This window comes from Rhinolophus sinicus, linkage group LG04, assembly GCF_036562045.2.
Source record: "Rhinolophus sinicus isolate RSC01 linkage group LG04, ASM3656204v1, whole genome shotgun sequence".
Lineage (NCBI taxonomy): Eukaryota > Metazoa > Chordata > Mammalia > Chiroptera > Rhinolophidae > Rhinolophus > Rhinolophus sinicus.
This window is the reverse complement of record NC_133754.1, coordinates 66,610,921-66,632,955: the sequence shown is the minus strand read 5'-3', so window position 1 is coordinate 66,632,955 and position 22,035 is coordinate 66,610,921. Positions and strand designations below refer to the sequence as shown.

At 37.1% G+C, this 22,035-nt stretch overlaps 1 protein-coding gene across 7 annotated transcripts in view; it reads left to right on the top strand.

Moving 5' to 3' along the window:
- RBPMS (RNA binding protein, mRNA processing factor) overlaps window positions 1–22,035 on the top strand; it is a 157,860-nt gene that overhangs the window by 72,257 nt on the left and 63,568 nt on the right. For all 7 annotated transcript variants that reach the window (XR_012495529.1, XR_012495528.1, XM_074329694.1 and 4 more), the window contains exon 4: window positions 258–320. Coding sequence is in view for 5 of the 7 variants with exons in the window: in XM_074329694.1 (XP_074185795.1) it covers window positions 258–320 (63 nt within the window). In the remaining 2 variants the exon portion in view is untranslated. The remainder of the gene's footprint in view (window positions 1–257; window positions 321–22,035) is intronic.

Sequence of the window (22,035 nt, the reverse complement as noted above, 5' to 3'; positions counted from 1 at the left end):
GCTGCTCACCTTCCAACCCCTTCTAGATTATTTTTATGGTTCTCTAAATCTCCAGCTATGCCCTTGAAGAACCACCCTCACAATCCCTTTGATTCATGTTAGAAATTTGGCTAAACCACTGAGTCATGATTCTTCAGGCCTGACTTTCTTATTTCTACCCAGTGCCTCTGGTCATTTCTTTATCTTAGCTCTTCATCACCTTTGACCCAGAAAAATATCCCCTGATTATTTTTCCCTTCATATTTTTCTTTCCTCAGCCCGTAGGTTTTGTCAGTTTTGACAGTCGCTCAGAAGCAGAAGCTGCAAAGAATGCTCTGAATGTGAGTACTAACGATGTAATCATTGGGGGGTTCCTTACGAATTGGTGGGAAGTATTAGAACCTCAAAAGGAAGGAATATGACTTCTCAATCTAACAGGGAGGGAGTCATCAATTTAGGCCTCTAAAGAGATTTTTCCTAGAATTGTAGTCAGATGTGCAAACTATTAAGTAACACTTTGCTCTTCTCTGGCTTTTACTATAGTGCTCAAAATATCTGATGATGATGGTCTTATTTTTTAATTCAGCCCAATCATATCCCATGGTGCTATACAACTTAGTTTGGCCATCATACTCTCAATGGCTAAGCCTAAGCCAAGAAGAGATCAAAATCTTGGCTTTCCTTATTTCATGTGGTTTTTATTTTAGGTATGTGGCTTTTTGTTTTTTAAACAGGTCATACATAGTCTTCATTCTGATTGATTAAAAACTTGCATATGTGGCTTTCCTAAAAGACATTTTGCATTGTGATATAATAAATGATAGTAAACTGTAATTGAATAGAGATAGCTGTATTTGGTTTTCAGCATCTTGTCTGCCATATGTTGTGAGACTTTTACCAGCTTTACTTTAGTAAATATTTTTCCCCTTTGGTATGTTGAAAAACAAAACAACCAAGTTGAGAGAAGGTGGAAGGAAGCTGATTTAATTTAGTTCCAGATGCTGAGGGCTGATCCTCAGGTGAGGGGTCTCAGTGAAAAATCTGGCTCCATCCATCGTGCTCCAGGCAGTTGGCCGAAGTGGCTGTGAATGAGGATTGATGAATGTGGCTCAAAGTATTTATGGGGGCTTCTGGAAAGGCAACTGGCCACTTGCCTGGTTGCAATCTGGGTATCATTGTGTGAGCTCTGTGAACCTGTCACTGGCCTTTGTGTTGCTTTGGAACCTACAGGTACCCCTGCAGTTGCTCCTCTCCTGCCTGGGTGCCCTGTATGCTGAGGATTTGGTGGCCAGTGGAAGGGCCTCCAAGGGGTCTGTACTCAACATAGTGGTGTCATTCTGACACAATCTTGAGAGGTTTTTTTGGCTTTGAATAAAAATGCATACACTCTTCAGAAGAAATAGTTTGCTTGTTATTGTTGGTTTTTCATGAAAACATACAGGAGCGTCTTAGGAATCTAGGAGCTCAAATACCTCAGAATTTTTCTGAATTTGGATAAATGACCTGGTCAGAATAATTCCTTACTCACTCTGTTCCTCTCCCACAGAACAAAATGTAAACCAATTATTTATTGAGTGCCAATGGTATACACTGAAGCAAAATGTATAATTGGTTATTTTAATATAAAAATTATTTTGATTTTTGCGTTACATAGATACAACCAGAAGTTTATCAAAAAAAAATTTGAAACTCGAAAATAAAACTACAATTTCTATTTAGGCAGTGTTCTCTTTCATTCTAACCAGTTGGCATCTTTCTAAATGCAGAAACATTCTGGGTCATCCAAAGTTACGTGAGATGAAGTTTTTCACCAGGTCCTTTTCATTGTTTTTCTAAAGGAAGTAACAGCAATTGAAGCTTGTTCACAGATGGGGCTCTCCATTGCCTTATTTTATCTTTGCTGTGGGTGTAAAGATGTCACTGACCCTCTGTCTGAAGAATAGTAGGCTTTTATGGTGACCGCTCTCATCTGACAAAAGCAACATTCCCTTATGGTCCAGGTTATTAACTGGTGATTGTGAGAGCTGTGTTTCCTTGCCTTATTAAGCAGAGTGTAGTAATATCATTTCCATTTTTCTTAGTGCCTGCGGGTTCTACCATCAGGAATTGAGCTGTGCTATCACAGGGATAGAGGCCTTTAAGCCCATCCTATGCCAGATGGCCCCAGATCATGTGCTTTCCTGTCCTGAGGTCGAGTTTAGGTTCTTCTTGTACTTAGCTCTTCCTTCTTTTTCACTGGCAGCAAGCCTTCCATTAGCAACATTAATTCTGTTGTTCATAACTTGGGAAGAACTCCAAGTGAAACAGGCCTAATTCTATTCTGTGGACCTAAGGGTAACTCTTAGTATTTACCTGTGGCATATTGAACCTGAGTTTTCTTCTGCTCAGAGGCTGACTTGTGAGTATAGGGTATTTATTGCGCTCCTGGTTGATCTCTTTTCCAGTATGTTTAACTTTTATATATGAAGTATTAGAGGTCTTTACACCTTAGAAACTGTTCTATTGTTATGTTTCAGGGAACTGCGACCTAGAGAGGATGGATGACTCAGTTCAGGAAGTGTAGGGTTAGTGCTACAAATAGAAGTGAGCCTCTTGTATCTTAGTCCTGGTGGCAATGACAGACTGTTTAATTCACAATGTCCAGGACAAATGCCCATGATAAAGTTTCATATGTGACCAAGAGCAAGGGAAAATGGGCCCATTCAGGATAATATACTTAATCATGAAGCTGACATATCTTCTCTATGACCTGACATATTATGCTCTTTTTCAGGGTCATCTTTTCTAATTTGTGAATTAAAAACATATGATACTCACAGCTATTACAAAATTTTCTCCTCGCATGTCATTTGTCCAGGCTTCTCTTAAAAGCTTTCCCTCACATTCCTTTGGGGGGAAAGTTCCATGTTATAATGTTTTGATTGATTCTATTATTGAGAATCTTAAACCTCAATTCCGTAAGTCCCTGTATATAAAATAGTTCATCATGTATGAACCACTTCTCCATGTTTGGAGCTTCTCTTGTTATTTCTCTGTCTTGATTACTATCTGGTTCAGTTACTAGTATTACTAGTCTTTTCCCAAAATGTCTGATTTTTTTAAATCCATTTATTTTCTTCCATTTTTAGATCATGGTTTAGTCAATTTGATAATTTTATGGAAAAGCTCAGATTGAATTAAGTGGTAACATTGAACTTTTATCGGAGAGTTACTCATATCTTCTAAATAAATATAGTATATTTTGTTTTTATAACAAAAAGTCCCAAATTAAGCTAAAAATAACCCTAACCCAGACTTCCCTTCAGGTTATCTATGTTCCCATTAATCCACATGATTAGAAACCCCATTCATTCTTTAACTGACAGCAAAATATCTGACCTATCCTTCACCCTCCACACACATTTATAATTTCTGTACCGGCAGTTTTCCATTTTCCATGCTAATGGAAGGGGGAGCTGATAACCTAAAGTATCAGATTATATTTAGGACTTATCTATAATTTGGGAATGTAAATCAAATACATTGATGCTGAGAGTTAGCCTGGTTAGTACAAACTTGATCTGTGGAAATGTTAAGAAGAAACACAGGAAGCAGGATGGGGCTGAGGTTTAAGACCCTGAGTAGTAGTGGGAGTAGGCCATCTCTGGCTGCTCCAACCAACTGTGAAGACCCCGATATTGCCAGTGTTGCCTAGCTGAAATTGTGTCTTAATAAATAAGCGTGATTTGTAGTTAATATTTCAGATCAACAGACTGGTCGTACTCCTTGCTTGTGTACAGTTCCTCCACAGGCATTGTCTTACCCTTATGTTTGAGCATCGCTCATCTGAAGTACTTTAAAAGGCTGTGTTTGGACTCTTGAGTATACATTTTTGTGTGACATCCCTCCATCCCTGATTTTAAATAATTGTTATTAAGGTTGGTTTTATCATAGGCTCTATTATAAATTATTACAGTAGAACTAGAGAGTCTGATGTTATCAAAGTATGTCATGCAAACTGCTTTCACAGTAAACATTGCTTAGGCTAGCACAGTAATTTGCTTTACTCTCAAACTAGACTCATTTATCTAAGTGATCTCTAATTATCGTTGCACCCCCAAGTCCATTGGGTTCTTTTTTTATATAGCTGTATTGAGATATAACTCACATGCCATACAAGTCACCCATTTAAAGTGTAAAATTCAGTGATTTTGATATTTTAATTGTAGTATATATAACAAAAGTTGCTATTTTAATGATGTTTTAAGTTTACCATTCAGTGGCATTAATTACATTTACCATGTTGTGCAGCCATCCCACTATTCCCAAAATTTTTTCATCACCTGAAACAGAAACTCTGCAACTATTGAGCAGTACATTCCCATTTCTCCTCCACTCTAGCTCCTGGTAACCGCTAATTTCTTTGTCTATTAATTTGTCTATTCTAGTTATTGAAATATTTGTCCTTTTGTGTCTGGCTTCTTTCACTTAGCGTAATATTTTCAAGATTCATTCATATGGTAGCACGTATCAGAATATCGTTTCTCCTTGGGCTCAGTAATATTCCCTTGTATGGATATACCAGATTTGGTTTATTCATCCATTTGTTGATGGACACTTGGGTTTAGTTACTCACAGTTCTCAAAATAGTCAAAATACCTTTTGGCTATTGAGAATAATGTTTCAGTGAACATTAGGGTACAAATATTTCAGTAGGAACAATTTCTTTTCAATTCCTTTAGGTATATACTTAGGAGTGGAATTGCTGAGTCATATGGTAATTGTATTTTTAGCCTTTTAGGAACCTCCAAGCCTTTCTGTAGTAGCTAAACCATTTTACATTCACATCAGCAATGTTATGACGGTTTCTTTCCAGTTTTCCCATATCCTCGCCAACACTTGTTATTTTGTTTCTTTGAATTATAACCAACCTAGTATATGTGAAGTAATCATTGGTATTTTTGCCTGATTTCAGTAGTAGATTTGGGTTCTTTTGGAATCCCACATGACTTAAAATGTTTCTTTTAACAGGGATTAGTAACATTTCTTTTTTGTGATGGCAGTTGTAATTAATGAAACTGTGCTACCCTTAAATAGTTTATCTGTTAATAAAAGAAGGGAGGAGAAAATCCAACCCAGTCACTGGGTGATTCTTTTAATAAGACTTGCATGTTTATACAGGAATATAAAACAAGACATGAAGGAAAGGTATTTTAAAGAGATGAAAGCAGTTTTGGTTTTGAGGAGCAAAAAGTGGTAGTCATTCAGACTTCTAGTGCAAAGGAGCGTTAATAATAAGTGGAAAAGGAAGAAGAATTGAGGATATATAGTATTAAATTATTTCTTGATTATTGAAAAAATTTATTGATTCAACTGTGTGGTAAAAGAATTTTTAGGAAAATACTAATTTGTAAGAAATATTAATTTGTTGAAAAGGTACTTGATAGGGTCGCAGACTGAAGAAAAAAATACTGATATTATCAGGAAAACTTAGTTTTTTCCATCTCCATAAATTCCTGGCATTGAAGTAGACACTACAGTTATTTATGTCACAAAGATTCCAGCCTTGTACATAATTTCAGCTTGTTGCATAGCTTAGGCTCTCTGACTACTGAGTTTCTGAATAGTTGGGTATAATTAATTTACTACTCCTATACCAGGTTCCTTGTCTGTGAAATAGGGATATTATTCACTTCCAAAAGTGTTAAAGGGAAACCCCCAAGCAAGAACACTTGGAAATGCTCTAAATCTGAACCTATTTCATTAATATACTTTCTTAGTCAAAAGATACAGCCGTAAAGTGCTGGTACAAACTCTTGAGTACAGAGGGGCACCAGGGCTATTGAGACAGGCACTGGCCACACAAAGACATTTTGGCTTCGGTTTGGCAGAAGTCTGGACGACAGTCTCCATTTCCTGTATCACAGGTTTTCCTGACAGGTTGTGCAAGTTAGGACTTCTGATCTTAATATTTATACAGCTTGTGAGTTAGGTGAAGTATTTCCACTAAACAAAACTTTTCACAAACACAAGCAACCAGATGGCCTATCTCAGCTCTCCCCTCACCAGGCACCATGTCAATATGTTTCTTATCAGTTTTAAAAATTTCTCCCTAAATTTCTCTTAGTCTATTGCTCAGAGTGGTTGAAGAGGCCCAATTCGGTTGATCCCAGCTGGGACCTTTGGATGGGAAATATTTAGGGCTGCCAGATGAGATCATGAGTCCGATCTAGTGTTTATCTGTTAAATCTGTTTATAACTGCTTACTATTGACTTGCAGAGTTTTAAGGCAGCCATTTGATGTCATTGGGTTGGGGATGGTGCCTGGCTAATACAGAGCTGCCGTGATGCAGGGTTATTGGGCTCTTTTTCTCAATGCTTGCATGTACTTTTGGGCTCGACAAACGGCTCAATCCAGCTAGTCCCCTTGAAGTCTGAAATAATAGGCTTTAAAATTTTTTTTTGCTCTTTTCCTTTTCACCCTTCCTGTGCTCTGCTCTCTTTATGGTGGTCCTACATTTTTGAATTGTTATCAAACATCCCTAGGAATGGTGCAGCACATAATTTAAACGTTGTTCTGAAAAAAAAAGAAAAAAAAACAATGAAGGTGAATGTGAGAAATTTGCTAAATTCCCAATTAGAGTCCTTGGCTGAAGAAAAGTAGGTTATTTAAATCTATTAAGCATCACACAGAAAAGCTAAGATACAATGCTAGTAAAAAGCCCTAAGGGAGGTTGGAGAAGGAAAAGTAGCCAGAAATGTTAGCATCATCCTTTCCAAGGAAATGGGTGGGAAGGACCACAGGTTCTCACACATAAACTGGTGTATATTCCAGTGACAACATGTGTACATGGAAATCTCAAGTTCACCCAGTTCTTCTCTAGGTAAAATAGTTCATCAAATATTACATGTGAAACTGTCCTCAGACTGCATTGTGGCCTTTTTTGAGGATCTGCTTGTTTAAACCTATCTAGATTCCCATTTGAAAATTCTATCTCATTGACCTTGCCCTTTCTCCATAGTTCTTCAGGTATTTCAGAAATGCTGAGAATCTGTTTGCCCTTATTGTAAATGAAAGTTGAAAATGTTGTTCGTGTTTCTGAAACATAAAGTGCAAAGAATCAGTTATTAGCTAGGATTTCTTTCACTAGGAAGCCAAGCAAGTTTTTAAAACCAAAGATCTCCCCTCTCCACTGATTATTCTACAGTGTGGCACATTTTGGCTCTTTAAAATCACTGTCTTTGTTGTAAAATCACTCTTACTTTTTAGTGAATGATTATACCATCATAATGACTAGGGATTACAGAGCTCTCTCCCACATTGGCTTAATGTTTCTGATAATTCTACATGGATTTGAGCTTTTGGTCCACAAAGCTGAAACTGTCTTACTCTGTGACTGGGATGCATTAGAACATTTTAAAGTCTTGGGGAGTGGAGGTGGGATTTGACCCCCTTTAAGTGGAGTAGGGTATTTTGAGAGGACATGTCAGTGATTACACTTCTATTTCCTTATAAGTATATACAATAGGAGGTATTTTCTTTCTTTATAATTAAATGTAAACTTTTCTTGTTTTAATAGACATTTAATAAATATTACATGGAAACATTAAACAAATTTTAAATGAGAGAACCACAAATAGTCAAGGATTTTTTAATATGTAAAAATAAGTAGGGGAAAAGAAATAGAGTAAATATACTACTAAAATATAAAAAATATATATCTAATGCATTGTAAATATGGGAAAAGGAGGAATAAGAAATAAAACAATTAGTTAACATGATTTGACTAATCTAAATCTAGAATCTTAAAAATAATGAAGTGTCTTATATTTATAGAAAAAACATGAAATATATCTTTAAGACTAAAATTTCTCTTCTAAAAATATAGTGATAACTTTCAATAGAGAACATTTTGAAAAATTAAGTACGTTGTATAACCTGGACAGTGCATAAGAGGATATGAGTTTTGTTTTCTAGCCATTGTGAGGGCAGTTAATTTTAAAATTAGAATTCACACTATTAAAGTATTATTTTTTCATAGATTTTTGGTACTCAGTTATAAAGCCAGTGTAATATGCAAATAAAGGAACGTTGAATAGAAGACAGAAATGACTATTTAAGGTTACAGGTCATGGATACACCTCAATGAGAAAAGCAAACAACCAGAATGTTATGAAAGAGAATCTGGCTGTTTACACATCTTAGAATGCTAAATAAATGAGTGACAAAACTAATGGAGGAAAGCCTGTTAGGCTAAGATATGTCCCGGGTAACGAGTAGAGCGATACTGAGTTTTCTAACACTTCAGAGTGTCTTCTTGGTTTATCTGTAGTGGTGGTCACCAAATTCTAAAAACATACTTAAAAACAGTTCTAAAAATTAATTTTAATTCACTGATGTTAAAAATGTACTGTGTCTTTGATGTATTAGGGTGGTTTTATGTATTTGTGTATAACATTAAATGTTGTTAGTGTGTTTGTACCTGTGAAAAGGTACTAAGTCTCTAAATTGAGGCTAAGGAGAGAGCAAGGAAAGTGTCTTCTTGATAACTAATTATCATGTCTGGGGGGCTTTCTAGTCAAAGGGAGAGTAATGAAGGTGCTAGAGTCAGGCTGACCAGGTTCAAATCCAGGTTCTACCACTTACTGATTTGAGGCTCTTCTCTGAGCCTCAGTTTTCCTCCTGTGGATAATACCTATCTCAAATGGTAAGAGGATCAAATTAATGAGACAGGTATTTTTAAAGCTATTAGCATTCAATATATGGTAAAAATTCTGCAAATGGATGGTGATGATGGCTTTTGCAAAGGGATTTTTATTCCTAATTTCCACTTTCTACAGATGTTTTATATATATAAAATATACAAATATGTATATAAATATATATGCAGAATCCCAATTCCACTGGGTTCAGAGTACTTCCGAACATTGATTTGTATGAACACTGATTTGTATCATAATCAATGGTGAATTGATTCATCAGTCCTTCCTTCGAACTTTTTGGGGAAACAAAATTACAAATATCCTTAATATTGATTCATCAGTCCTTCCTTGGAACTTTTTTGGGAAACAAAATTACAAATGCCCTTAATATTCTCAAGCCTTTAAAATACTGTAAGCCCACCACCACACCTGCATCTCCCTTTTATTCTACCAAACTATCATGCACATGTCTTTCTCCATTTCAGGTTCCGGTTGAATCTAGTTAAAACCAAATACCCCTACATTTATTCTTAATAAAAGTGTTTTGTTTATCAGCCAGTGAGTTTCCTCAGGATTTATTGTCTAAACAGGCTTTTCTGTAGAGAGGAGGAAATTCAGCCTCAGCACTGTCAGATCACCAGGGGCCTAGAGGTCGTGCATTGGAGTGAAACAAGAGTGCTGATTTAAGTTGCTCAGAGGTGAGATCCGTTTTGACTCACTTTATTTTGGCTCCTTGTGAAGCACAGGAAGTACTTTGTAGTGAACTTCCAAAGTTTAGACTTCACTGTTTACATTCTTTGCAACTAACTTGTGCCTAAGCTCCAAATTCTTGTTTGGAAAGAGGTTGCAAACCATTTGATGGTCTGTGCTAGAGTTTTTTAAAAACAGGTTTAAGGAGCAAATGCTCTACCCTCTTTCCTTATTTCTGTATTTTTAGTGCATTCATCAGAGAACAGATTTCCCACCGATGGATTGATTTATCTGTAGTGATGTTAATAAATGACCTTGAGGACCAAATTAGTAATTTATTGGTGTAGATGGCACTCATTTTTATACTCAGTAAAGGTGAGGGTATAAAGCCATTGACTTGTAGAAATATTTTTAACTTTTTAAATGTAATGCAGCCTTTTCTTTCTAAAGAATTGGCATTATCCTATTAGGCAGATTAAAAATCAATAACTAGAATGAACGTTTTTTAACTTCCTTTTGGTATTTAACTTAAGACTAACTTTCAGAATAATTAAGATTTAACATTAAGATTACCTAAACTTGGTTATGCATACACAAGAGTGGGAGTTTCCACTGGCTTCTGTTGGGAGGAGGGGCTTTTGATGCTGAAGAGCTGGAAAGCAGAAACAGGGCTGTAAAAATATACTTGGAGGCTTATTGTGGGCTGTGTCTGATCTTTAAATGGAAGTCTTTTTCAAAATGGTTTTGGAAAGTTTAGGCAACTGTCTTTTTTCAATTGTAGAGTCTGTTTATATCAGCACTGTTTTTCCTCTCCTCCCCAACCCTCACCTTTTTTTTGTCTACACCAGCCACTAATAAAGACTCAATGTAAACTTGGCAAAATGATCCTTAAAACATATACAGAAAGTTAAATGGGTCCTCAAGTGACCTAATAAACACAAAAAGCTAAAAGAAGCTAAAAAGAGTATGTTAAATGCATTTTGTTAACCTGCCTACCTCACAAGTAGAATTTATTCTTCATATGCTTTTCTACATAGATACAAAAATACTTGGTTTTATAATTCTAAGACTTTATATTGCCCAGTGTTAAACATTCAACATATCTCAGAGTTCATAAAGTATTCTCACACACACACACACACACACACACACACAGCCTTATTTTGCCTGGCATGTGCCTAATATGTATTGGATACAAAAGCAGGTCAGTCACCTTATTTTCAATAATTAGAAGATTAGTGTGTAATTATGTGTAATTAGTCCTTTCCTGGAAGTGCCAACACCATACTTGAAACTCCAGTCTCAGTAACACCAGTAACTCTTTTATCTTTAAAGGACTTGTATAGTCATCTACGAATTAACTATTGGATATATAACTAGTAAGTAGACACTCATTCCTTCCCAGTTCAGTCTTGAGTTTTGTACTTTGCATAAGCAGTATGAGCACACGGGTGGCCTTTATGAATGAAAGTGATATGCGCAATTTGTCGTCACTAGGAACAGAGATTTAAGTGATGTTTGTAGTTGTAATTGACAATTAACACCCTTGCTTTTTCATCAGATATACTATGTGACCAAAGGTGTATATTTTCTAGACTGACTTGATTTAGTAATATAGACTAGGGCTAAGAATAGGGTTGTGATTTCTTTTGTTAGTTTTATTATTTAGTTTTCTTTTTTCCTCAATGCCAATCTAGCCGATTTAAGCCCATGATCTGGACTTAGTAGCTGAACTGCCTAACTTAGAAATTATTTACATGTTCACATTGACAGAGCATGGTTTATAGCTTACATTTCTTAAGGTTGTCACTTTAATCTCTGACATTTGTGCTGTGAAGCCATAAGGCTTTGGATAACTACAGGGAAGTACTTGGCTGTGGCAGAATCTCTGTTGATTTCCCAAAAAAGTGAAGCTAGCCACCAAAATTCTGAGTTTTCTCTGGTGTCCAGTGGAGTGACAGACATCAGACTAGAATGTCATGGGTCAACATGGAGCAGATGTGGACCATGAAAACTTGTTTTGTAGTTTTGCCCCCTTTTACCCAGAGATCTTCTCAGGGTCAAAAACTGAACTAAATGAAAACTATTGCCTTGGGATTACTTCCTTTTGAGTTTTCATTGTGAGGGCCATCTGTTTGAGTGTTTCTATTCAGCAGGTAGCAGGAGTAAAAGATGGTCGTGCAGCTGCTACCTTTTTCCCCTTGGAAAGGGAAAGGGGGAGGGGCAGGAGGGAAATGCTTTTGGATACATTCATTGTCCAACAACGAGACATGAGAGGAGGCATAAGGATACAGTGAAAGGGACTGTTGGCAGCACCCACCACATTTGGTGCTTGTGTGGGAAAGATTCCGAGAGATGGCTTTTCCCCTATCAGAACAGTTGACCCCTGTTTATCTTCCAAGTCCTTGGAGTAAAAATGTTAATGTCAGGATTCCTGAACTAAAGAATACCATCTGCACTCTGGCCTGTTTCTTTCCATATAATATTATCTATTTCAAAGTGTCACTGTAAAATACTGCTTTAATGGGTAACTGACCATGCTTCAAGTGGGGACATCCCCTTCCTGACATTGTCAGAACCCAGGTCTTTCAATCATCCTTTTCAGGACAGTTTGAGAACATAGTGACAGAAGTTCAAATAATCCTGCCCTCTCAACCCTTTGGAAAATAAACTCTGTTTGACTCTGATTCTGTTGACATGTTAAAGATTGAGTTTATAGCTTCTTCAAAGCCTCTGTCAAGACTTTATAGTCATCCTATACAAAGCAGATTCTTCTAGGGCATGGTTATATACACAGGGGGTGGCTGGCTAATAAAAAGTATGCTTTAGTGGAAAAGAAATAAATTTAGCTGGAGTGGATGGTCAAGTCAAATGGAGACCCAGATACGTCTGAAGTACTTCTCCCTAATTCTCCTACAAAGTGGATCCAGTCTCTGCAGTTACCAGCCAGTCCCCGTAAGAGCTACTGAGACTATGAATCAACAGAAGCAGGCGAGAGAAAGAGGACACGCACCAGCTCCCCGTGGAGGAGATGAAACCCGGTGGAATAAAAGAACTCGCTGAAATTACACTGCACCAGCTCAGGTGGCGGCTCTGGATCCTGCTGCTTCTGCGCTCCGGTGGGGGAGTCTCAGAGCCGAGAATGAATCTCATCTTTCTCTTTCACAAGTGATAAAAGCACCTTTCCAGAAAGTCCAAAGGAGAAGAAATGCCTATCAGGTCATGTTTAGGAAGCAGCTCCATAGCTGATGAATGTTTATCATATGCCAGACATTAACTATTGAGAAGAAGAGGTCTCTCTTTTTTTTTTTTACAGTCAACCCTGTTATGTATGGACTGTTATCACTTCCAGTTCATAGCCGGAGATACTGAGGCACAGAAAGGTTAAAGAACGTGCTCAAGATCAACAAAGGAGGTAGATTTGAATGCAGGCAGTCAGGCTCCAAAGCCCAGTCTTGTAATTGCCACAATTTAAGCCTGTTATTTGGGGGGCAGTCCACCCCAAATGTGTTGTGACCTTGAGTTGGGGTGTTTCCTTTGTAATTGTCACTATAATTAACTATAGCTGATGGTACTTCTGGAGAACCAGTTTTCTTGTTGCCTTCACCGATAAGTGGAATGGGGTCCACCAAGACCATCTCCTAGTTGCTTTTCTAGGCCTTCTGGATTTGGGGGACAGAAATGAGGTTTTCCTCTTTTTGTTGTTGAGGCAGATACATCTTTATCTTAACCACTTTGTAGGTTTCACCAGAGAAATCTGGCTTAGTAATGAGTGGGTGTGAATTTGAGGCCTAAAGTTTGTTCACATGAATAAAAATGAAGCCAATGATAAACTATTTTAGGAAGTGGCCTAGTCTCTAGGAAATATTATTAAAATCCTTTTATTCTAGACCAAAGATGGGTAACGAGGGATGATAATGGGTTTCTCTATTGTGGCCAAATGGATTCATTATAATACTCGGAGACCTGAGCTTGTTACAAAATATTATCAGAGGAGAAATTACATAGGCTTGAAGTCAAAGATAAACCTCTAGAGACATTCTAGGCTAGATGTGGACATGTATTCCCGTCACTAAAACTTTCAAAGCAGGATAAAGTTTCATTGTATTTTATGGAACATCTGGTTTAGGAACAAAATTATACAGTGTTTTCTTTTTTTCTTTTTTAATTCAAGGAGTTAAAGACTAGAAGGGGATACAAGATATATAGAAACCTAATGCTTACTGGAAGAATGTTAAATTAGGCAATGGAGCAGGGAATTGTACCTGGACTCATGGCCCAGCTTCAGCCCATCTGGCCGTGTATACCCACAGAGAGCCCTTGGAAAGGGGTCTCTTTCTTGAAGTGTAATCCAGATATACTACCAATGTGGAAGGACACATTTCATTGCTTAGGCAAGGAGGACAAAGAGCAGTAGATTATCCTAAAGTAAATCCAGGACAAGCCCTTTGAGGTAGTTGGATTAATAAAAAGAACAGGGCGTAATTGGTCTGATAGTTTCTTAATGGGCTATGACCCAGCAGCACAGGCTATTGTATTAACAGTCCTGATGTTTCTGCAAGCAGTGCCCTTATTTAGGAAAAGTATGAAATACAATTTACATCTGCTGGATTCTTCTCACTTGTTCATTCCCATTTGGAACCCACGTCTATCTAAATTTCAGCACAGTGGAAGCTGAACAACAACCTCCATTATTATCTGAAAATAATGTAGTCTTTGTAAAATAAAGAACTTCACAGAACTGTAATCTACACACACACACACACACACACACACACACACACAATCACAGGAATCAGAAATAGACTTCTGGATTCTCTCAGTTAACTCTGAATCTAAGTGGGTTACTTGACTTCTCTGGATTTTAATGTCTTCATCTGTGTTGGAGAGGCAATTGACATTTTGGATGAGATTATTCTTAAATTGTATGGGACTGTCCGGCTCGTTGTAGGACTTTAATGGCCTGGCCTGCCCACTGAATGCCAGTGTGGTCTTCAGTCATGTAACAGTGCAAAAACACCCTCACACATTTCTGAATGTCCGTAAGGAGTTTGGGGGTGGTGGGAGACGGCAATGAGGAGACTAGCTGTGGTTGAAAATTACTAGGTTAGGAGGTCCCAAAAATTCAGTACTAAATTTCTGTGAATTTCATGCTTCATGTAGATAACCCTCTACTACTTAGCATCAGAAAACCTGACCCAGATAGTCCCCAGCTTCTGTCATCTTTACTCACAGATCGTTTTGTTTTTAAAAATAATGTTTGGGCATCACAAGTTTTCATTTATGATACAATGACATTTTTATAAATGGTGGGAGATTTCTACTTATTCATTTTTAGAAATAGTATTGAGTTGGGAGAAAATTTTGAAATTTTTGATTTCCCTCCCATTTCTTTTTCTCCAGTCACCTCTAGTTATATTTATAACATGCAGTTGTTCCTTTCACTTCCATCCACACTGTTGTTGCTGCTGAATGAGCCCCATCCACTCCACTGTAAAAGATTACCCAGATTCGAGTTTCTATTTTGCATGCCATTGAGTCATTTTAAGACTCCAGCTGAATGTAACAATTGTTTTCAGACTCCTGGGGAAACTTTTGCATATACCTTGCCTAGCGTCTGTTTCTGATTGAATGTTTTATGCTGCCAGTAGAAGAGAAAGCTGACAATACTCAAAAAACTAAATACAGTTTCGTCCTCTGAGACCTCGGACTATCTTTAAAGTATGTATTTACCTACATAGTTTTTGAGGGGAATGACATGCCTATCAATAATTTTTAGAAAACAGTTTATAGTTCTAACATGTGTTTTTAACTTTTAAAAGGCAAAAGTTAATTCTTTTAGCTTCGTTCCCTTTTTTATGTTGAAAGATTTGTGGTTCCAAGGTTACTTCCTTTCCTTGTGACCAAAATGCTCTTTGAAAATAGAAGGTTTTTAGTCTTAGCCTTCTTTACAAAATGTTTTAAAGTATAACAGCATTGAGAAATACAAATCAAAACCATAATGAGATACCACTTTGTATCTACTAGGATGGCTAAAATAAGAAAGACAGGCAATAACAAGTGTTGGCAAGGATGTGAAAAAATTGGGATCCTCAATTTTGATGAGGTTGAAACGGTGTGGCCACTTTGGAAAACAGGTCTGCAGTTCTTCAAAAAGTTAACGTAGTTACTGGATGATCCAGCAATTCCACTCCCAGAGAATTGAAAACACATGTCCACATCAAAACTTGTATACAGTGTTCATAGCAGCCAAAACCGTGGAAACAACCCAATATATAGCAACTGATGAAAGGATAAACAAAGTGTAGTATATTTGTACAATGGAATATTACTCGGCAATAAAAATACATACTTGCTACATGGTACAACATAGATGAACTTTGAAAACATTATCCTGGGAAAAAGAAACAGTCATAAAAGACCAGTATTGTAGGATTCCATTTATATGAAATATCCAGAATAAATGGGCAAATTCACAGAGACTGACAGTAGATTAGTGGTCGGAAGTGAGTGAAAAGGAAAGAGGGAGGAATTGAGGAGTGACTGCTAATGAGTATAGTTTCTTTTGGGGGAGATGAAAATGGTCTAAAGCTATATAGTGGTGATGGTTGCACAACTCTGTAACTGTACTAAACATCATTGCATTTTACATCAAAGGGTGAGTTTTATGTGAATTATATTTCATAAACAGGTTATTAAAATATCTATAATATCTATAATAAATTCAGTATATATGATATTCCAGCAACTTTTAAAATAAGAACATCACATTTTCAGTTAAATTAACATTAAATAAATAGAAAGTTAAGTCATAAGTAAAATAGACTTCAGTGTTCGGTCACTTAGCAAGTAAGGACTCAAATGCATTTTGTGATTGAATGAAAAAACTTTTGAATGTAGTGTAGTGTAATTAAGCCACCTCCAACCTCTGAATCTTTCGCCCATATCTTCCCCCACATGCTATGACTGGAAATCTTTTGAGTACAACTTGCATAAGAATAGGTAATAAGAATCATTCATTCATTCATTCATTCATTCATTCATTCACTTGCTTGCTTCTCCTATTTATTAATTAGCTTATTCTAGTCTGCAGGAGAGAGAACTGATTTATTAGCTTGTTCTAGTCAACTAGCAGAGGGAACGCTTAGTTGGAGCACTTAGTTTCTTATGGAAAAAGCCAACAGGTTACTTGGAATAGTTAATTGAATAGTTGTTTATTAAAGCTCAACCAAGTTTTGATCTCAGTTAATTAGAATATAAATGCTTTACAAAACCCCCACAACATCAGCTGAATATGCCATTCTCCTTAGTTATTCCTGAGAATTGAATTAATTCTTCCTTTCTCATAGATACTGTTTTATGCATCATTACTTATAGCAACCAGCAGTATTGGTTCAACATTTCTGCTTAATGGCTTGATAATTTTGATAATTTAGAAGAAAATCATTTTACCACCCCACCCCCAATTCTACTACACTATCTGATTTCTTCTGCCTTGTAGGATAATAAACACTACCTTCATAAAGAGAAATAAAAACATAAGTTCTAACTCAGGCTAGGTCAGTGATAAGAAAGGCCGGCTCTGGGTACCAGGCAGAGCAGCTACCATGTGGTGGAGCTCTGAGTATTGGAGGTTCTAACAGCAGCTTATGAAGCAGCCCTGGAGATTTATTGGGGTCTGTGCTTAGATAAGCCTTGAAGAGGCATGTCAGAACTCCTCTCCCCCCAGAGGATCTGGGGTTTAGTACCAAAAACCAAGATAAGGAGGATGGTGTGAAGTGGGAGAGAAGACAAGATCCAGGTACTGAGGTTAGATTACAAGGTCAGAGACAGGTCAGTATTAAATTTGACCTTGACTTGAGCTCCCTTCGTCAGGTTCCTATTATTTCCTGGACACAACATGGGGATTTCATTGACCTCATCTGTAAAGCTTAGGAGATTCTCAAGGTTAGGGAAGAACTAAGCAGATTATTACAAAAGAAAATGTATTTACATACACTGGGATTTTATTGTACTGTATATATAGTTTTGATAAGAAATTTTTCATTCTCATTCTGTATTAGAAAGAATGAATTAAATAACTATAACTTAAAGTGCAATTATTTCTCCCCTTCAGCGCAGACACCTGCTTAGGCAGGGTTTTCTGGGTGCCCCATATTCCTTAAAGTAGAAGTAGATTTTCATTTTGAGTTGGGCACAGAGAAAGGGGCGGTAAGAAGCTTTTAAGACTCAACCAGGAAACTCAGCATATTAAGTTGAATCTTATGAAACTGTTGCTGCTTTACTACCTTTATGCTACCTCCAACCTGCTGCCCCCGCACCCCCCCAAAAAAAGTAGTTCCATCTGGTTTGATAGGTATGCCTCAGACCCACTGGATTACTGTATCAGGATGGGGTATGTGTGAAATGCCAGGAGATTCTGATACTAGGAAACGCCCTTCACTCTAAAACAAGTGGGAGACCTGTGGCTGTCTCCCAGAGGATAGCAGAGGCCACTGACGGTGGAATGAGTGGTAGGTGCGGTCTGCTACTTTCCAGTAGAGTTTCATATAGTTCGTCTGAATGAAATAGTATCCTAAGCATTTGAATTTGCCCATATTATGACTTTGTAAAGGTTTTTGGTTCAGGACTCAGCCTTGAGAATGCTCCACTCCCCCACGTTTAGGCCACAAATTTAACTGCCCATTTATAGCGTGTTTATCAGAGCAATTTTAGCTCCAGTTATCTTTACCCCCAACTCCCACCCCGTTTTTTAAACATTTAAATATATTTCAATTAGCAATTGCAAATTAAACAAAAAATTAACTATAATAAGTGACATTTTCAAATCTTTGGTTATTTAGGATCTTATTTCAAAAGGTTGTCTCTCAGCAAGTGGTGAGTGCTGGTAAATTCTGGGTCCTCGGCTTTGTAGTCAACATACATAAAGTTATTCATAAATGGGTAAACAGAAAGATAAAATAGGTTGATGAATTAACTTTGACTTTTTAAATGGTAAAATAATTTTACCTGCAATAAATACATAAATTCAGAGAAAATAAAGTGAAGAGAAGGATGAGGAAAACAGACCCAAATTACTCTTGAACACGCACATTGGCTACATGCTTTCTTTCAGGCTGAAGACAAAAATCACTAAATAAATATTGAACTGCAGTTAATAAGATGGTTTTTTATGCTGCTATTGTTTAGCAATTATGAAACTACTTAGTATGCATTCCTGTATTGAGCAAATAAGTAAATGTATAATCAATAATGAGAGCTAAGATTCAGAGGAGTTAAAAATACAGAAAAGGAAGGCTAGAATTAATGCAATCATGTTGACCTGTAGTTGGAGCTATCAGTACAAGCATGTGTTTTTAACATATCTAAATAGATGTGACTGGGAAAGCATGTGTGTATACATGAGTGCACATACAAATTTGGAGAAATTTGAGCACCAAAAAATAAGTAATAAATTTTAAATCTTAGAATAATAAAATAAGCTATGAATCAGTACTGATGTGTGAGTGAATGAATGAACATATTAATAAATAAATAATAGCCAAAGCAGAACAATAAGCTTTTTCCTAGAGTAGAAAACTAATAAATACAGATGGGATGATGGGATTAGCAAATCATTTGGCAACCATAATCATCATGATTGTGTCAGGTAAGAATCATCAATGGATGTTAAAATTAGTTAGTGGGTAAAAGTTTAAAGAGAAACAAAATATTTATGTAGTCTCAAAGTATTTCCCAATGAGATATTTATTAATTAAAGAGAGAATAATATAGTAACCTTACCATGAGAAACTTGGCAAGTGATCAGTTATTATCACCAGTAATGGGACAAAAATGACATCATGTGCCTCCTGATATGCACTGAGAATGACATAAGTCTCTTCTGTGATATTCCTGCCAAAAATGCATAACCTGAATCTAATCAAGAAATAAATCAGATAAACCCAAATTGAGGGTCATTCTACAAAATAGCCTCTACTCTTCAAAAATGTCAAGGTCATAAAAGACAAAGACTGAGGGAAATATATCAGGATACTAAAGAAATGGCAGCTGAATGCTATATATGATTCTGGATCGCATCTTGGATCATGAAAACAAAGAGGTGTCCTTGTTTTTAGGAAATCAAACTGTAAAGTGTAAAGGGGCATCATACTTTCAACTTAAACTGTTCAAGGGGGAGAGGAATTTTGCATGGGAAACTGGTCAAAGAGTATACAGGAATTCTTTGTACTATGTCTCCAACTATTCTATAAGTCTGAAATTATTTGAAAATAAAATATTTTTTAAAACCTTAATAGAAAATACCAGCTTAGCTGTTTGAATACTCTGTGCCAGGAAGTCTACGTGTCTCCTGCTCTTGGTTCTGCTCTGACTCTGCTACCACTCCATAGGAAATCCCTTATTCCAGCTCTTTCCCTCTTTTTTTTAAATCTCTATTGGATTTTATAAATTATAACTTTATCAAATATACATATCTGTAGTAAGTTCAAACCATACAAAATTGTACAGAACAGACGTCGTTGTCCTGTCGACCTCTCCGCCAGCCCCATCACCATCACTACCAAAGTTTCCTCTATTAGCTGGTTGGTTGTTACATTATAAATATTCCTAAACTTACACAGATAGACGAATGTGTTCACACTCATGCACATGTACAGAATTCCTCCTCCTCCCCTGCTCCCCGCAAGACTATTAAACATTGATTATCTTTTTTTCCCTAACATACTGCCATGGGCATCAGTTTCAGTACATACATACAGCTTTCCTTCATTCTTTACCTTTTTTTCTCTAATGAATGCTTCCGTTGTCCCTAAAAGTAGTAATCAAGGACTGATAAGCTGACTTACTTTAATGATAGAACCATTCATAAGGACACTGGAATACCCAGTAGTTGACAGAATTGAAGGAGGGACCAAATAAACAAGACTCTAGGTATCAGGGCAGCTCTGAAGGACCTCAGTGACAGGAGTTCGGAGATATTTTTTCTAGCGGGAGACTATTAAGGTGACTCAACTCCAACAGCCTCCATGTTCTTGATCTATACTCAAGGTTGAAAGCTCCAGAAGAACCATATTTGGTCACTTTGGGCAGCATCTGTCCCTTAAATAGTCAGCTGTTGTCAAGGGAATAAGGCACAGAACCCAGACATTGGCCTCTGGGTGCCCTTCTCAGAGAAGAAGGACCAGCAGAGCAGCCATCCCAACCAACTTCTTGTTCCAGGGAGGCTCAAATTGCTTCAGGTCTGGTCAGTTCCAGTCTCTCCATAAGTCCAGAAAATTCTCTCTTTAATCTTTCTACTTACAAATAATTCTGAAGCTTTATTTACACGTAAGAGAAACAAAAATAAAAAGAGGATTTTTTAAAATTCCCTCAACAGAGTCCTGAATGCAATAACTGACTTTCTTTGAGTTTAGAGCATTGTAGTACCGTGTTTTCCCCAAAATAAGACCTAGCCAGACGATCAGCTCTAATGCGTCTTTTGGAGCAAAAATTAATATAAGACCCGGTCTCATATCATATCATATCATATCATATCATATCATATCATATCATATCATATTATATTATGTTATATTATATGGACCCAGTCTTTTATTATAGTAAAATAAGACCAGGTCTTATATTAATTTTTGCTCCAAAAGATGCATTAGAGCTGATGGTCCGGCTAGGTCTTATTTTCGGGGAAACACTGTATATAAATGCAGAGTTTGAGTTTTCCTTTGGAGTCTCTAATTGTTCTCTGTAGCTTTTGAGATTGAATTATTAGTCCTTCTGGTGATCACATACGCGTTTATGAGACATTGCAAAGGTTGTTGAATAAAATTGTTCTTGTGGGTGAATCACCTGCAGTGAGTAGAAAGGGGCTGGGGATGGGATTGGTGGAGAAAGGGAGATTTACCTCTGTGAGAACACAGAAGGTTCAGAAAGAGTATTATGAGGTATTTTAGGAACTATGGCCCAAGAAAGAAAACTGTGTTAGCATGGTATCTTAGTCAGCTCAGAGTGCAGTAACAAAATACCATACATAGACTGTGTGGCTTAAACAACAGACATTAATTCTCTCATTTCTGGAGCCTAGAAACTCTAAGAGCGAGTTACCAACAGAAGCAGTATCTGGAGAGGGCCCTCTTCCTGGCTTACAGCCAGCCACCTTCTCTCTGTGTGCTCACATGGCCTTTCCTTGGTGTCTGCTCTTGGCAAGAGAGATCTCTGGTGTCTTTTTCCAAGGGCACTAATTCCGTCATAGGGGCCCCACCCTCATGACCGCATTTAAACCTAATTACTCCCAAAGGCCCCACCTCCAAATACCATCACATTGGGGTTCAACATAGGAATTTTAGGAGGGCACAACATTCTGTCTATAATAGATAGCATATGGATTTGAAACTGCCCTGGTATATTCTTAAGTATATTAGACCACTTAGTATACATTATTTACCAACAGTGTCTTTATACCTCCCAGAGTTGGCCCTGGGTGGAGAGTTCAGCCTTTGTAGATCATAGTGAACCTGTGTTGCTTTGGTCACAATGTTTCAGAGCATCTTGAAGAGACTGTTGACTGTCCCTCTAGGCAGTCAGATTTGGTTGTTTCTAAGTAACTGTTTATTCTCAAATTGATATCATACTGATATCCAGAAACTGTGCTTTCTGGTCACCATGTAAATAAGACAACATTTACAACAG